The 16,869-nt window shown below is 44.9% G+C and overlaps 1 protein-coding gene across 2 annotated transcripts; it reads right to left on the minus strand.

The window, feature by feature from the left end:
* Positions 1-10,354: 10,354 nt before the first annotated feature.
* LOC144729631 (calmodulin-1) lies at positions 10,355-16,506 on the minus strand. 2 transcript variants are annotated; one of them, XM_078610033.1, is made up of 7 exons: positions 16,308-16,506; positions 15,995-16,087; positions 13,842-13,872; positions 13,225-13,368; positions 12,410-12,516; positions 11,297-11,432; positions 10,355-11,164 (listed from the first exon to the last, which is right to left on the minus strand). In XM_078610033.1, exons 2-7 carry the CDS (start codon positions 15,995-15,997, stop codon positions 11,136-11,138), a joined length of 450 nt encoding a protein of 149 aa, XP_078466159.1. In that variant the 5' UTR covers positions 15,998-16,087; positions 16,308-16,506; the 3' UTR covers positions 10,355-11,135. The 2 variants fall into 2 exon arrangements, with proteins under 2 accessions (XP_078466159.1, XP_078466158.1); XM_078610032.1 differs by lacking the exon at positions 16,308-16,506 and having other exon boundaries at positions 15,995-16,146.
* Between the last annotated feature and the right edge of the window lie 363 nt (positions 16,507-16,869).

Genomic DNA, 16,869 nt, shown 5'->3' on the forward strand with positions numbered 1-16,869 from the left:
CTACATTTATTTTAGTCTTCAATTGTTTTAGTCTTCGATTATTTTAGTCTTCGATTATTTTATTTTACGATTATTTTAGTCTACAATTATTTTAGTCACCAATTCTTTAAGTCTACAATTATTTTAGTCTTCAATTGTTTTAGTCTTCGATTATTTTAGTCTTCGATTATTTTATTTTACGATTATTTTAGTCTACAATTATTTTAGTCACCAATTTTTTAAGTCTACAATTATTTTAGTCTACAATTGTTTTAGTCACCAATTATTTTAGTCCTCAATTATTTTAGTCTTTGATTATTTTAGTCTACAATTATTTTAGTCTTTCATTATTTTAGTATTCAATTCTTTAAGTCTACAATTATTTTAGTCTTCAATTATTTTAGTCTACAGTTGTTTTAGTCACCATTTATTTTAGTCTTCAATTTTAGTCTTTAATTATTTTAGTATTCAATTCTTTAAGTCTACAATTATTTTAGTCTTCAATTATTTTAGTCTACAATTGTTTTAGTCACCAATTATTTTAGTCCTCAATTATTTTAGTCTTTGATTATTTTAGTCTACAATTATTTTAGTCTTTCATTATTTTAGTATTAAATTCTTTAGGTCTACAATTATTTTAGTCTTCAATTATTTTAGTCTACAGTTGTTTTAGTCACCAATTATTTTAGTCTTCAATTCTAGTCTCGCAAAAAAAAGACACTTTCTGTAAAACTACATTCACCTCAGGGGACCCACCCATCCACTCACTCACCCACCCATCCACTTACCCACGGTGCCTTATAGTGCAGACTCCGTGTTAGGGACCGTCCATAAATGACGTCACACACCTAGGGGGGGGGGGTCAGACATTTGTGACGATTTGTGACGAGGGGGGGTGGGTTTAGAAATGTGACGTCACATCAAAATGCGCAACTTTAAATAAATATAGACAACACGTTCTACTTAATTAAATAGACTTCATAATAAATGTTTCTCCTACAACATCAGAGTGCAGCGCCACATTAAATACGCACTACAATGACAATAGTTTAAAGCGATTTGAAGCATGTTTTATTTTGGGAGGGGGGGGCAGAGCTTTGTGACGTCATATTTGAGGGGGGATCTGCCTCTTTGTGACGCCGTGTGACAAGGGAGGGGGGGTCAAAAATCGTCCAAAATCGCGTGACGTCATTTATGGACGCTGTCTTTCCGACAGCTCTGTTTCTTCACCTGAGGACGGCTGCTTGTGTTGTGGCCGAAACGTCGTAATAATTTTAATTCTATTATGTTTTATTATTATTTTATTATTTCCCTTCTACGTGACTTTACCGAAAGAACCAAGAAGACGATAACAAACAAACAAAAAGTTTCATTGCAGCACATATCCCACATTCGGCGGGTTGTTTGTTCTTCGTTGTCAAAGCGACATCGAATTTTAGCGGCGACAAGTTTCCCTTAGCAAGATGAAGGAGGCGAGCAGCCGTCCCGAGATGACGCCGGCGCTGTTACGCGGAGCCAATGGCCGCTCTGTTTACAAGAACGGCCCCAAGGGAGTGTTCTCGCCTGCGTTGAAACCTTTGCGGGGGGGGGTGGAGGGGGGGTTACTGGTAGGAACCTCCTGGTTACACCAGCCCACAGGGGATTATTGTGTCCGTCCGTCGTGCATCCAAAAATGGGAGGGGTGGGGCTGGGTGGAGAGGGGAGGGTGGGGAGGGGCTGGGTGGGGAGGGGAGGGGAGGTGGGGCTGGGTGGGGAGGGGCTGGGTGGGGAGGATGCTACTGGGTGTGGGGTGGGAAGGGTGGGGCTGGGTGGGGAGGGTGGGGAGGGGCTGGGTGGGGAGGGAGGGTGGGGCTGGGTGGGGAGGGTGGGGCTGGGTGGGGGTGGGAGGGGTGGGGCTGGGTGGGGAGGGGCTGGTCACCCCGTGGTGCCCTTATAAAACTCAACGTTTAACCTACTCACGCCGGCTTGTGAGTTGTGCCCGCCCTCACAGTCGGGCATATTTGCGGAATACACCACGCCGCTGTTGACCCTGGCCATTGACCGAGCAACCCGACGTTCCTACCAGCTCCCTCCGCAGGAATGTGTTCCTTACACAACTACCACCACCACCTCTGGTGACCGACTAGAAACAAAGTTTCGAACGTGCAGTGTTGCAGCAACAACTGTTACATTGCTTTTATAGCTTTATTTTGGTGATTTCGAAAACGTTTTGGTTTAGCCATATTTGTTTGTTGTAGTACAGAGTTAGACTGATAACTTTAATCGAAATTGTCTTTTGGTTGTTATTGTGTTTGACTTGCATCCCAATGGGATTTTTGCACACAGCGTTGAAATGCGGTGTTTTTCTGGAAGACTGCTGTTTTTTCCTGGATTTTTCTGTTTGCGCGTAGTCACTTTAAGATGTTTCTTGTTCATGTTTTTGTTTGTTGCGGTTGCACCCGATTCAAGAACCGAATGGCTCACAGGGCTATACCTAATAAATTAAACTGAAATTAAACTGAAACTACTTTGGACCCGTCATAGCAACGTGGAATGCACACCGCTCGAGTGCAGTGGCTCGGCGCAGATGATGGAGATTGAGAGTTCTCCTTTGAGCATGGATGGGGGCTCTCTCACGGCCGACAAGGCACCCAGTGACGAATATCTGAACCTGGTTACTGGGTCTTCCCCTAGGTAGACTCGGCCTCAAATGAGTACCTGGTTGCGGTGTCTAAAAACATCGTCGCTGGGCGGAGACAAAGGCGGTCGGGCTTGGTGCTGGCCACCCATACCCACCCCCTCGTGCGCCGTTCCGGCCTTCATAGGTGCTGCTCGTTAACAACATTTGCCCCTACAGTCTGTTCAGGCTACAGGGGGGATCTTTATCTTTGTATACATTTGTAATAAGCGACTTCCACGACACGTCGTGTAGAGGGTACTTCTTTATTACTCACACTGGGCACAACACAGATCAATATTTATTCCTTCTCACGCCGAGTACATCACTAGGTGTTAACACCTCTACTGGCTACACACAGCCGATCACTCGGCGTGGTCCCATCGCCCTCACGCGGCTACGCCGCTGGCTGGCGTGGCGATCACGGCGATGGAAACCACGCAGGAGATCTTCCACGTGGCCAAACAAGAGTGATGTCGGCGAGCAGCGACGCAGCCAGGACCCAAGACCCCACAAGAGCCCCGAGCCCACTCCTTATATCCTCCCAGGCGTGACTCGGTCCCGCCTCCGGCCACGCCCCCTCGTGGAACCTTCGAACAGGTTCGCAGAGTTTCTCGGCTAACCCCACCTTTTACCTTTGCCCCAGATACACCTCTTTCTCTGATTGGTTGATACTTAACCATGCACGTACCCGTGATTCCCATTCCAGGCCAGCAGGTGTCACACTGTCATTACACATTATACAGTCGGGTAAATGTAATCAATGATTATTGTTGATGTTGTTGGCAGCTACATAATAAGTGGCTCATACGCACTGTTTGTACCCGAACTTGAGCACGATTCTGCCAATGCGACCCAGGTCGACACCGGTTTTATTTACAGAATCAAAATATTTATTTTAGGCAGTGTACTGGAGGAATCCGATGAGCTATTAAGCTCTTTTTTCACATGTCAAGTAGTATTGCATGTAAAGTTTGGCCGAGCCATGTGAGAACTCAAGAGACTGGTATCTTCGCATTTGCTGGGTTTTGCCAGCTGCAAAAATAAATGTCGCTTGACAATCTAGGTTCTGGAAGACCAATAAATAGGCTGATTTAACTTATTTAAAAGTGGAGTTGTGTTTACTTTTACCCAGTGTTGTGCGCACGTACGTTTGTACACCTGCCAGCTGTTTGATCTGCAGTTCATGAGAAGTCTAATTTATAAATGTACAAATCCACCTATAAGTTGGCATAGGGGGCAGTGGTGGTGAGATGTTAACTACCTCGCCTGCTATCCAGGAGGCTCGTGGGTTCAATCCCGACCCTGACTGCCTGCTGTAAAATTGGATTTTGCGTGTCTCACTCTCTACCCGTGGTCTCGTGGATTTTTCTCCGGGTCCAGTTTTTTCCCCCAACTTTTAGAATTAACATCACGCGTTTAAAGCATTTGGCTGCTGTGAATGTCCACGTGAAAGCCACTTCGTCAAGCTATGATTTGTGGCCAAGTCGCTTCTTAAAAAAGATAGACGGTATAGCTCTGTGGGCCTTATTTGGTCAAATAAAAATACATTTTACTTTTAATATCGGCCCCGAAGCTACTTATATCCACTCTTCCATTAAAAATAGATGCGGTACCAACGGATAAACAGCCAGGCGCATGACATCACTCCCAAGCTGCAACTATCAAGCACACTTTTCTCATGTAGCCCATGGGACAGAGTGGACATTTGTATACCACTAAAGTTAGAAAAACTTCCCAAGTACTGTACCGATTTATTTATATGTATGTACGTTGAACTTCGTTCGCTCAGTACGTAGCTAACCGTGATAATTAATCTACATTAATGATTAGATAACTCACTCATTCGTAATGGTTATCACACAATTTACTGTTATTGACCACATCAATAAATTGGAATCTGAAATGTTATGCCACCTCGGTTGGTACGGAATATCTGGGCCCATGGACTAACCAGGATGCTGCTATGGTGTAAGTTGAAACAATGGATAAGGGGCCGTCCATAAATGACGTCACGCACCTAGGGGGGGGGGGGGTCAGACATTTGTGACGATGTGTGACGAGGGAGGGGGGGGTTGAGAAATGTGATATCACATCAAAATGCGCAACTTTAAATAAATATAGACAACACGTTCTACTTAATTAAATCGACTTTTTTATATAAATGTTTTTTCCTACAACATCAGAGTGCAGCGCCATATTAAATACGCACTACAATGACAATAGTTTAAAGCGATTTGAAGCATGTTTTATTTGGGGGGGGGGAGCAGAGCTTTGTGACGTCATATTTGAGGGGGGTCTGACTTTTTGTGACGTCGTGTGACGAAGGGGGGAGGGGGTAAAAAATCGTCAAAATTCGCGTGACGTCATTTATGGACGGCCCCAAAGGTTTCTTAACCACTCCTCCCCCCTGCCTGTCCACTCAGCAGTACAAACGGGTGCACCGACTAGTCGAGGTCGCGTCCGTGCGGTGGAGTAAAGTGTGGGTACTGCCACCCAGTGGCGGCTCCTGCAAAATCTCTCAGGGGGGGCAAATGTCTGGATGATTGATAAGGATAAGGTCCACCCATGCAATGGATAAATTAACAGCTTAAGCATGTAAAGGCAACTTCACTTCTTTAATATTAATGAAAAATAAAGTGACTCTTACAATACATCTTGTTTGTTTCTATACTCACTATTAAAACAAACCACTCAAGTTTATTTTATTAAAGATTCCACTAGGTGGCGACAAATTATATTGTTAGATGAAACGTGCTTACGTATGAAGACGTAAGCACGTATGATGACGTAAGCACGTTAGGGCGAGCCCTCCCGGAAGCCATAGAGAATGCATTGCAGCGCCCCCGTTCGAAAAAAAACATCTTTGAATGTAAGTCTATGGGACCACTCGGGGCGATTCTCAGCCGGAGGGAAATCGCCCAAAAAGAGGTGGTACTCCACAGAACGTAGCATGACGCTGATTGGACTATATCCAGAGGCACAGTGACAGCTAGCGTGACTCTGTGGTTGAATGACATTGGTGGTGCGTCGCCCAATCGCCCTAATGAAGAAACCGCCCCTGCTGCCACCTCTTCCAGAATGTCTGGTCCAGCGTAGTATAGAGTCGGCCAAACACCCCTCTCGAGCGAGATGGAGATACTACTGTAACTTCATTCTCAAGCTCTCTAAAGCGCCCTCTAGTGGAGGCAATGGGACAAATCATTGAGTTGCTGCACTTTCACATTTAAATGTTAATGATGTATGTTGAACTTCTTTCGCACTGTACGATGTTGGATGATAGTGATGGTTAGAATGGATGTGTTAACATCATGAGCCATGATGTATATACTTCTGGATGAAGGCCTCCCCACACCATCACTCACGGTCACGCGCTGTTTAATTCTGTCTTGCATACAAGCTCATTACATCTCTACTCTGGTCGTACACGTTGGTCTCCCTCGTGGTGTCCCCTCCAAGCACACTTATACTGGTAGGAACCACCTGGTTCCACCAGCCCACAGGGGATTATTGTGTCCGTCCGTCCATCGTGCATCCAAAAATGGGAGGGGTGGGGCTGGGTGGAGAGGGGAGGGTGGGGAGGGGCTGGGTGGGGAGGGTGGGGCTGGGTGGGGGGGGTGGGAGGGGTGGGGCTGGTTGGGGGGTGGGAGGGGTGGGGCTGGGTGGAGAGGGGAGGGTGGGGAGGGGCTGGGTGGGGAGGGTAGGGGGTGTGAGGGGTGGGGCTGGGTGGGGAGGGGCTGGTCACCCCGTGGTGCCCTTATACAACTCAACGTTGAACCTACTCACGCCGGCTTGTGCCCGCCCTCACAGTCGGCCATATTTGCGGAATACACCACGCCGCCGTTGACCCTGGCCATTGACCGAGCAACCCAACGTTCCTACCAGCTCCCTCCGCATACATGTGTTTTTCCTTAACAGTGAATATCTCAAACCTGCGTATGTTCTCTGATCCGCGTTTTCCTTTTGCAGTGGCATTCCTCTGTGCAGGTTTCCACTTTTGTTCCAACTTCTACGTCAATGTCCGTAATTCAATCCATATGCCATGGCGGGTAATATAAACTCCTTGAGAACGCTCTTCGTAAAACACATTTGTATGTTTTTCACCGTCACATTCATTTTTCCAAAAAGCACTCCATCCTGATCTTTCCCCCCACTTTATTTCACCATTAAAATCTCAAACCGCCCTCAAATTGTCCAAGGCGCAGTTCAGTATACTTATTCAGCTGCGTTTTCCACTCGTGTTTCACCAACAATTACTTCATGTAAATTTGTTATGATGAAGATGGTGTTGATGATGGGGATACTGGGAGTGATTTGTGATTGATGGTGATGCTGCTGCTGATTAGGATTATATTAGTGATATTTTAGTCGTGGGTAATTAGTAAAATATCACTAGATCTGGTAATGAATTATGTTATGTTGTGGTGGTGCTGTTGCTAATGATTATTAATTTTCTGTATATTTTTTTACTTATTGAATGGTTATGATTACATACGACCACTATTTTAATGAAGCAAACCCCTGACATTTCATCAGCGCACCACCCAAGCCTAACTCTCATTCACTCTCCCTTCTTCGCCACGGCCTCTGCAACCATTTAGCCTTTGCCAATTCATTAGGCGAAGCGAGGACGAGCCGTGCTCGCTCGAGGGGACTCTTCACGTGATCCCTGGAGCGTGTCTCCCTCGCCATGCGCGCGACCCACCAATGTCCCGGGCACCTACCGTCTCACGCGCGCGGTGCCATCATCAATAAGTGATGCGCGGCTCCGTGCAAAAAGGTCCCTTTCTAACTTTCACCCGCAAATTAAATATTAACGATCTTTCCGAGCAACGCTTTCTATCCCTCGCCGATGAGGACAGCTCTCTCTCTCTCTCCTCGTCTTTAATTCATCATTTCCTCCCGCTTGTTTCTCTAAATATATTTTTTTACACACATGTGCTATATCCCGTTACCTAAACGCAGCACAGATGCTTTGTTTCACGTTCGCAGATAAATCTCCACTTTTCTCAGAAGCCAATCTTGCTTGCCACGGTATCACTAATTAAATGGGGCTGATCTACGTCGTCTTATTACTACGGAGTTCAAGTGTCCTTGTAGTTAAACAGATGGACGATAATCGTCTCAACCGCTGGCAACTCTGGAGCAAGTGGTAGAAACCCACGACCACATTTCCTACACCAAGGAGCATCGTCGTCTTAATTAAGCTTACCAACTCTCATAGTATGACTTACCATTGAGGGGGAAGGTCACCAGATTATGCGTATTTCAGCGACCACAAACGGATTATGATTAAGCTGTTGGGCCAAAATCAACCTTGAAAGGAATTTTTGGTTTAGTTTGGGAGCCTCAGTTGTTTTGTCTTGCCAATACTTCATATACAAATTCTATATGCTTTATAATCTTGCCATAATCTCTTGTAGCTTTGTCCTGCTCAAGCCCTCTTACTTTTCTAAACAGTTGAAGTGATGGCCGTTGGTCGAGATTGATGGAGTGCCAGCCAAGGGAGGAAAGATGCCACGAGAACGTCCAACACAAAGGTGGGGTGATGAGATTACCTTGTTTGCAGAAGCTAGATTGATTGTTGCATTACAACACGAACGATCCCCAGGGCTGATGGCAGCTTGGGGAGGGCCTTCATCCAGCAGTGAATGAGCTTGCATCGTATCCACGGCCGACCTCAACCGGATCTTAAGGGTGGCGCGTTGTAAACAATTTACTCGCGTCTTGTAATGAGCATATTACAAACGCTTGACAAATCTGTAGCAAAACCTTACATGAACCCGTCATGGTTTATTGCCATTGCATGTAATACTATAATCGTAGGGATTTTTGGTTGAAGGTGAGCCAATAACCCTGGACAATTGCCCAACTTCACTTAAGTTTTGGTTAGTATTGAAACACGTTGGAGGGCGTTTTCACGGACGACTCATGGTCCGTTAGAAGTTGGGTTCACTTTGGGTTAGCCAGTGGTCATTGTTACGGGGAGGTTGATGATAGATCCAAGGCGTGGAAAAAGCAGCCACGCAGGATTTGAACTTAATGAATCCGCTTAGCACGTTCCCACCAATTAGCGGACAAGCCGGGAGAAATGCGCCACTTTAATCAACAGCATACCATAACCGAACCGCGACGTTACCCTGCACACAATGTCCGCCAGATATTGGGACTCATACTTTCACATTAACTTAAAAAGGCTGCCAACATTTTTTTTAGTACTTAAACTTGGAAATGTATAATCAGCAATGGTTGAGGGCCAATAGTGACGATTTAGAAAAGGGTCACCGTGTAAAAATTTTACCGTTTTACAGTTATGTAATGCAGGAAAACTTGATGGAAGTTTTCCTCCCAAAACACGTTTTATCACCAACAGTTAAAACTCAACAATTAAAAGATCAATAGCCAGGCGCTCCTCTATAACCATGTTTATTAATCAGATATCACAAAAATCCTCAATAACAATGGTTCAGGTTGTATACAGTATTTATATTGTAATTTTGATAACGAAATACTCAAATACGAGTCACGGATGCACCCCCCCCCCCCAATTGCAAGACCCACCTCTGAATCCAATGTATCCAAGTCTTCTATTTGCAGTATCAAAAATGGGTGCAAATGAAAATATATTAATATGCTAGTGTGCATTTTATTTCTCTCAAACGTTTTGAAAACCCCTGTTTGTACTTGACTATGCACTTCGTTTAACTTTTAAACTTAAGTTGGGCTATTTATTTATGCTACAGCACATTCGTTCTTATGAGAAAGTTTCGGAAGAGACATGCAAGACTGATATCAGCTTGCGCTCACGTCTGTTGCGCTACATAACAGCAGCACCAATGCAGACATGCCATTTAAAATGTATGACATTCACTTAAAATGTACATACATTTACTTAACAATTGCTGTATGCACATCCAAGGTTATCACTAGAAAGCGATCTGCTTACATTCCATGGCGGCTTTACATGCCATTACCTAAAAACAAAGTCTTCACACCAATAAACCATTGCATGCATTTTACGCAAATTTCATGAACATTTAATATAAGCCACATCCACTTTTGCGCAACTTGAGTTCTTGAATATAATTATAGGCACCTGCAACCAAGTTACAAATAACTCCGTTTACAGTTTAAGCAATATCCCTTGCAAGCATTTGCTTAATATACTCCAAAGTTGTTAAGCCCCCAAGTTGTAAGCTGAGGGCACAATCTACTTCAGAAAATTACAAGCCTCCATTTTCTGGAGACAGACTAAAGTGGCATGAAATTCTAAAGAAATGCCGATTATATACCGTTACAAAGGCAATGCCATTTCTACACAGGAATACTGATGTTTGGAGGCAAAGACTTACAAAAAATGTAAAGTTAAACATGTCCGTTTGTTTAAATTTCACCTGTGTTCAAAATGGACACTTTGCACTTTATATTAGAATGTTTATGGTTAATTCGGCCCCCAAAAGTTGTATAAAAGGAATTGCTGAAGAGTGGATGCAGCTTGATATTAAAATGATTTGAAAGCACATTGTTTTCAATTTCAGATCACAAAGGGAAAAAATACTTTTAAATCACAAATACCACTGATGCAACACTACCATGAGGTGTCCAGAGTGCTCACGAACACTGAACTAGCACACAAAGGCACGTGACCAACAACAAAAAATACACCGTTGTCGAAAGCAAATGACCACCGCAAGCACACAAAACAAAACCATTATCAGGTTTAATGTTATGCAAAAGTATTTATTTAAAATTTTTAACTTGTACAACTTGGAATGGACTCAGTAGCAAATAACCAGACTTTAAAATTGTACAAGCCAGAAAGAATGCATCACAACCAGAAGTAAATATACAGGAGAAAAGAAAACAATCTGAGAATATGAAACTTACCACCCACCGTAATGAAGCGTAGGTATAACTGTGAGTGAAGAATATTAAAGGTTAATCCTCTTAATAACCTCTTACACAATAGTGCAAAGATGATACGATTACACTCACATAAGTCACCTCTCTTGAGAGGCTACATGAAGTAACATTCTCACAACGCCTCAGACCACCGAGATGGGAAACACTACCCTAGACAAAGATACCAGCAACAACCCTGCGTGTGTTGCACCCGCCTCGGCATGTGGCCAACGACCTGGTGGCAGAGCACAGCCAACCTCGCAAAGCACATCCACGTTACGTGGCAACGCGCCAGTTAGTTGCCAGTTAGTTCGTACGGGTGGCATGGCCGTACGGCGGCGTAGGGGAGTGTGTGTAGGGGAACGGGAGACCAGGGGCACCAACCCCTTTGCTCCAAGGCAGTGGCCAGCTGCCAAAAAGAAAAGATGGGGGGGCAAGAGGGAGCCGTTTGGAATCGTTTTTATACGAACATCCATGAGCTCAAACTTTTTAACGTGACCATTTTGTGTGGCGCAGAATAGTAGTAAAGAAAAGAAAGGCAGTCATCCAAACTTGCACTTCGGGATGAGAGTAGGAAGGGGCTTGCAACGCAGAGACTTCACTTTGCGGTCATCATTTGTACAAATTCTGAAGAGAGAAAACATGGATTTCATTACAAAACACTGCAGATACCTCTGCTTGCAATATTTCAGTTTACGACTAAAGGACATCCACCCCGACTTAAGGTCAACAATGGTGACAGAAGTCGCAGTGACCGACCTTCGTAGTTGACTTGGCCGTCCCCGTCGATGTCGGCCTCGCGGATCATCTCGTCCACCTCCTCATCGGTCAGCTTCTCCCCGAGGTTTGTCATCACATGGCGGAGCTCAGCTGCGCTGATGTAGCCATTCCCATCCTAATGACCGCACACACACACACAAATTGCCTTTACAGGGCCACTGGCTGAACACTCAAAGGTGCATGTGGAAATGAAACATTAATAAAGCATGAATCTCTGCTGTAACTGCATGCAGTTACCATGCTAATTGTACATGCTTTTTAAATCCTTTATATTAAGTTCACTTGCGCGCTTGCTTGTTTGCGACCGTGCAAATCTTCCGGTCGTTTTTTAACCCACTTCCCGTGATCCAATCGAGCTGACATTTCCACACAGACTCGTTGTGCGTGACAATTACTTTTCGTGAAATTTTTTTACAAAATTTTACACTTTTTAGGACAAAAATATTATATTTAATTACCAATTGCTTAATGCTGGCATGCAATCATCTGACCCATAGGTGGCAGCCATCTCAAGCCAGAGGACGAGAGGACTCTAGCCGCCCGTTTCAAAGACCAATGTGGACTGGGTTGTGGCCCATTGAACACGCATATAAAGGATTTATAGTGAAAAACTTTGTTTTTATGGGTTAATTTTTTTATCAGGTCCCCTTGCTTCCCCCCTTGCTGGCTGAATTGCCAAGTTGCACACAGCACTGCATTGGTTTAGAAACACATGCAATGTGCTTTTTACAGTAACCGTGCCACAATGTGCAAGTGCGGACCAGAACGCTGCAACCTTAAATTGCAAATGGTTGCAGATAGAACTACATTGACATAGGAAAGTGACCTATGCTAGAATATGGATGAATACTTTCGTTGTACATATTCAGTTTTAAAAACGTTTAAAATAACTCAACTTTGTTACCAGCCATCAATCAATCGAAAGTGTCATCTTATGAGCAAATACCTCCATTTATAGCCCTTTTAGGTAGATTTTGGTACAACCAGGTCAGATCTTATTTCATATTTACTGCAAAGCCAAAAGCCTCCTCACATCCTTCTCGTGCATTTTCTGAGAACCATTGGGGGCAGATAAGATTCAAGCAGACTCACCTTGTCAAAGACCCGAAAGGCCTCACGAATCTCCTCCTCGCTGTCCGTATCCTTCATCTTCCTAGCCATCATGGTGAGGAACTCTGGGAAGTCGATCGTACCATTGCCTGCAAAAGCAACCAAAATGTCAACTCGTGTGAAGACTCCCAATCACAATGACAGATGTGGAGATGGCCATCCACATCATACCATATGCACAGTAACTTGTCAAACATAATGGGGACGTCACTAATCCATTGCCAAGTCTGCACATTTTATGCCACAACGAGGAAGCTCAATGAAGCGTAATTTGATACACTACATTGCAGGCCGTTACAAAATGTGGGTAATATAAATGCTTGTCTACTTCACAGGCACTAAAGACAGGCCTAACAGTCGCATTGTGGCTATGCAATTCAAGCCTGTCGAAAACCACAAGTGTAAGTGTACACCGAAACTGCCACATCACCTTTTCTCAATGTGTTTACCTGAGATTAACGAGTCTTGGAGAAACACTGCATTCAGCAGAGCAGGTTGCAGGCTACTGAGAGTCAAATATGTTCAACAGCTCCCAAAAATAAAATTTCCCCTTAAATTCACGAGATAAAAGCTGTGCGCAGATGACAACTGTTTTTACACCCCCCTAACCACCACCACCAGCTTCAATTAAGTAACTGGCACAGCCAGGATCCAGTTGACCCCCAAGGACAGCAGACTCTCTAAAGCTGTCCAAAATCCACTTCTGCCATGAACGCGTGTGCTTCCGGGCCAGAGTTGGCAAGCAGCAAGTAGGAGGGAGGGGGGGGCATGGTTATTGGTTGTAGTGGAGCCTGTACCGTCGGCGTCCACCTCGTTGATCATGTCCTGCAGCTCTGCCTCGGTGGGATTTTGGCCCAGCGAGCGCATCACCGTGCCCAGCTCCTTGGTGGTGATGGTGCCATCGCCGTCCTTGTCGAAAAGCGAGAACGCCTCCTTGAACTCTGCGGGGAGGAGGGCAATGACGGTAGAGTTGGCTCAGTGGGTGGGGTTGGGACTGCGGATGGGGGGGTGAGTGCGTTTGCTGGGGGGGGGGGAAGTTGGGTGGGCGTGCAGTTTTTATGACCAGTAAAAACTTTGCGTGCAAACTCGTGGTCTGGACTATGGATCCAAGGACATAAAAGGGCCGTTTGTTCACCGCTTTAACTAATTCAGAGAGTTACATTTCAGAAAATACACTTAACGTTACACGCAGGACAAGAAAGTAGTTTTTTAGGTGTATTACAATGGTCTAATATTTAATCACCGCTGGCACAACTGTAGTCGTTGAGAAAAACACACCTGATCATAAATATTAAAGAATGAATGTTGCACGTTAAGAAGTGTGCACTTTCTAAGTCTGTGGTAAGTTTGAAAAAGGTGGCAGACGACTGACTGTGGACTTTTGCAAAATTCGGACACCACGTGCGATTTTTACCTGCAATCTGCTCTTCAGTCAGCTGATCGGCCTGCAGCATAAAATGACACGTACACGCAATTAAAAACACTCCTGGTTTTTTTTTTCTTCCTCCAGAAAACTGGAAATGTAACGATTCATGCGACTAACTTTTGATACATTTGCAGTGTAAGTATTAATAAGTTTACAGCGTGCCGACAGAGGCTGGTTAACTAACTCCCCTTTGCCCCACCCAGCCAAGTCTTATGAATGGCGTTCACACGCAGGTAATGTAAGAAGAGTTGAACAGGGAGCGGATATACAACATAAGAGCCCATTAACGTGTTCACGTTACTTAACAGTAAAGCCATTTTCTACTTTTTTCCCCCCAATTAAAAAAACCGCGGCTAAGTATGTATATGAAATGTGACCTAGTTTCGTCCATGGTGATATGCTGACTACCTTATTTAGCAAACACACACAGCATCAGTACAAACTGGGATTGTAGCCTCGATAAGACGACAAAATACTACTTGTAAAGAGTAAGCTGAAAACGCATACCACATGTGACATGACATAGATTACACATTGCTGCTTGAACTAAAGTTACCACGTCTTGCAGGAAGCCAACGCATACTTCAATTGACCCAGCCCTTTGAAGGAAAAAAAAATCAACTTGTTGGCTTAGGGCTCTCCCCTCCACGCCTTGTTGGTCATGGGGGGGGGGGCTGGGGGTTGCTTAACCATACTTCACCACTCCGGTCAACCCATTGGTGAATAGGTGGAGGGATGGGCAAGGCAGGTTTCGATATAAATCTCCACTGAAAGTTAGCTGTGGACTGCAATCAAACGCTGCTACAGCCCCCCGGTTCGTGGCGAAACGGTGCTAACCACCGACTGCCAACACCCACAACTCGTAACTATCAATAAATATACCTCTACAACACTTACCTTCAAACACACATGCTTTAATTAGACTCGTGCTACCCTATCAATAAATATATCTCTACAAAACTTACCTTTAACCACATATTCTTTAATTAGACTCGTGCTCCACTATCAATAAATATACTTGTACAATACTTACCTTCACACACACGCTTTAATTAGACTCGTGCTACACTATCAATAAATATATCTGTACAAAGCTTACCTTCAAACACAAATACTTTAATTAGACTCACGAGACACTAAATGACCCACGTGATGGGGATAGTCACAGTTTTATACTCTTACACGTGCAATGTTAAGTTGCTAGCTACATAGTTTAACCTGATAAAAATAAACGTGTACAACACGCTTAGACACGCGTTCAACATTAGCCAAACATTTGGTCACTTGATATTTTATTATTAAGTCAGTTTTAGCGAATAGAAAGAGGCGTATACATAGTAAAGTGCTGTTAAACGAGTACCACGAAGGCCAAAGCAGGCAAAAGTGTTGTGGTAAAAACCACGCCCGGCCGCCTTTGTCTCTCCTCAGTACCGATGTGTTATATACACACCACACCGGGTACTCGTTTAATAATCGAGTCAAACCTAAGGTTAAGATCCCAGGACCGGTTAAATAAAGATATCAATCGCCACTGATACATTGATCGTGGCAGGGAATCGAACCGTGTTCTTATCGCAGTGCGCTAACCACTGCGCCACCGCTCCCCTCACAGCAGCAGAAACTTACACACACATGTGTGTAACTTGTAATACACAAAAATGTGTGTAGTTGTAACACACACAAATGTGTGTAGTTGTCATACCCACGCGTGTGTTTAATGTATAAATGTGCTGTAATATGCGGGTGTCGCGTTATGGTTGAACTGGGGCGTGGACGTTTCGTTTCCTTACTAATTTTAAATATTTTAATTTTATTGTTTTATTTTTATCATTTCCCTTCTACGTGACTTTATTTTTTAATATATTTTACATTTTGTTTCGTTGACGGGCGAGACGCACAAAAATCCCGCCAAAATATCAACCCCCCCACCACCTGTTGTTAACACGCTAACAACGTTACCTCAACCGCCTCAGTTTCGTAAAGTATTCTTGTAATTTAACTTTGTTTTACGTCAAAGACGCGATAAAATCGATCGCGTTCGTGACACCACAAATAACTGAGGTAAAACATTTTTTTTTAAAAACCCCGTACTTTGAAAACATCGTAAAGTAAAGTTAGTACCAGCAACCGCGAGAACTCACCATTGCTTTAAGTTCTTTGAGCTTTTCTTTTATAAAATTTTATTTCGTCTTGTAACTCAAACTCTTCTCCTCTTTGCTTGCAAATCGCCGCCGCTGTGAAGAAGAATAAAAACCTCGTGGTCGTCTCCGCGACGTTGCTGGCTGCTGCTGTTTAACAGGGACACGGGCGGGGTGATTTCTCCTCTTATAAAAACCGACAAAGACTCGCGAAACTGATCAATACGACGACGTCGAAAAATAAAGATCAACTTCGTTTCAACGAATAAAGATCAAAGGGACGAAAAAACCTCCCGCGACAGCTTTTACCCCTCACCGAAGCGACGCACTCTGTTTGCTCTGCGGCGGAGCGCGCGTTCGTGTACGCGGTGATGTGGCCTCGGCTCGGCCGTTACGCGGCAGGGTATCCGCGTGTGGGGGGGGGACGCGTTTGAATCGCGGCCTCTGATTGGCTGCGGGGTATCCGCAATGCGTCAAACGTCGGGGGCCCCCCGGGGGTGGCGCTATAAAGAGTCGCGCAGATCCGCTGCGCTCGCGCCTTCTCCTCCCCCGCCGCCACAAGTGCACGCCTCCTCCTCCAGAGCCCCCAATAGCAGCCGGCGCCCCCATATAGCCCCACAGCCTGGCCATAAACCCCACACGCCCACAGAATAGCAGAGGGTGCCTAGCCCAGTGGGTTAGCACCCTTATGGGTACCCCTATGGCTGTAGCACAGCCCCCAATAGCAGCCGGCTCCCCCATATAGCCCCACAGCTTGGCCATAAACCCCACACGCCCACAGAATAGTAGAGGGTGCCTAGCCCGGTGGGTTAGCACCCTTATGGGTACCCCTATGGCTGTAGCACAGCCCCCAATAGCAGCCGGCTCCCCCATATAGC

The sequence above is a fragment of the Lampetra planeri genome, chromosome 33 (genome assembly GCF_965212315.1).
Source record: "Lampetra planeri chromosome 33, kcLamPlan1.2.h2, whole genome shotgun sequence".
Taxonomy (NCBI): Eukaryota; Metazoa; Chordata; class Hyperoartia; order Petromyzontiformes; family Petromyzontidae; genus Lampetra; species Lampetra planeri.

Excerpts from the sequence above, each read along its gene's own strand:
- LOC144729631 (XM_078610033.1), bottom strand. Across the intron at positions 13,369-13,841 it reads GACTGAAGAGCAGATTGCAG|AGTTCAAGGAGGCGTTCTCG; the intron begins GTAAAAATCGCA and ends TCCTCCCCGCAG. Across the intron at positions 11,165-11,296 it reads CGGCCAAGTCAACTACGAAG|AATTTGTACAAATGATGACC; the intron begins GTCGGTCACTGC and ends TTCTCTCTTCAG.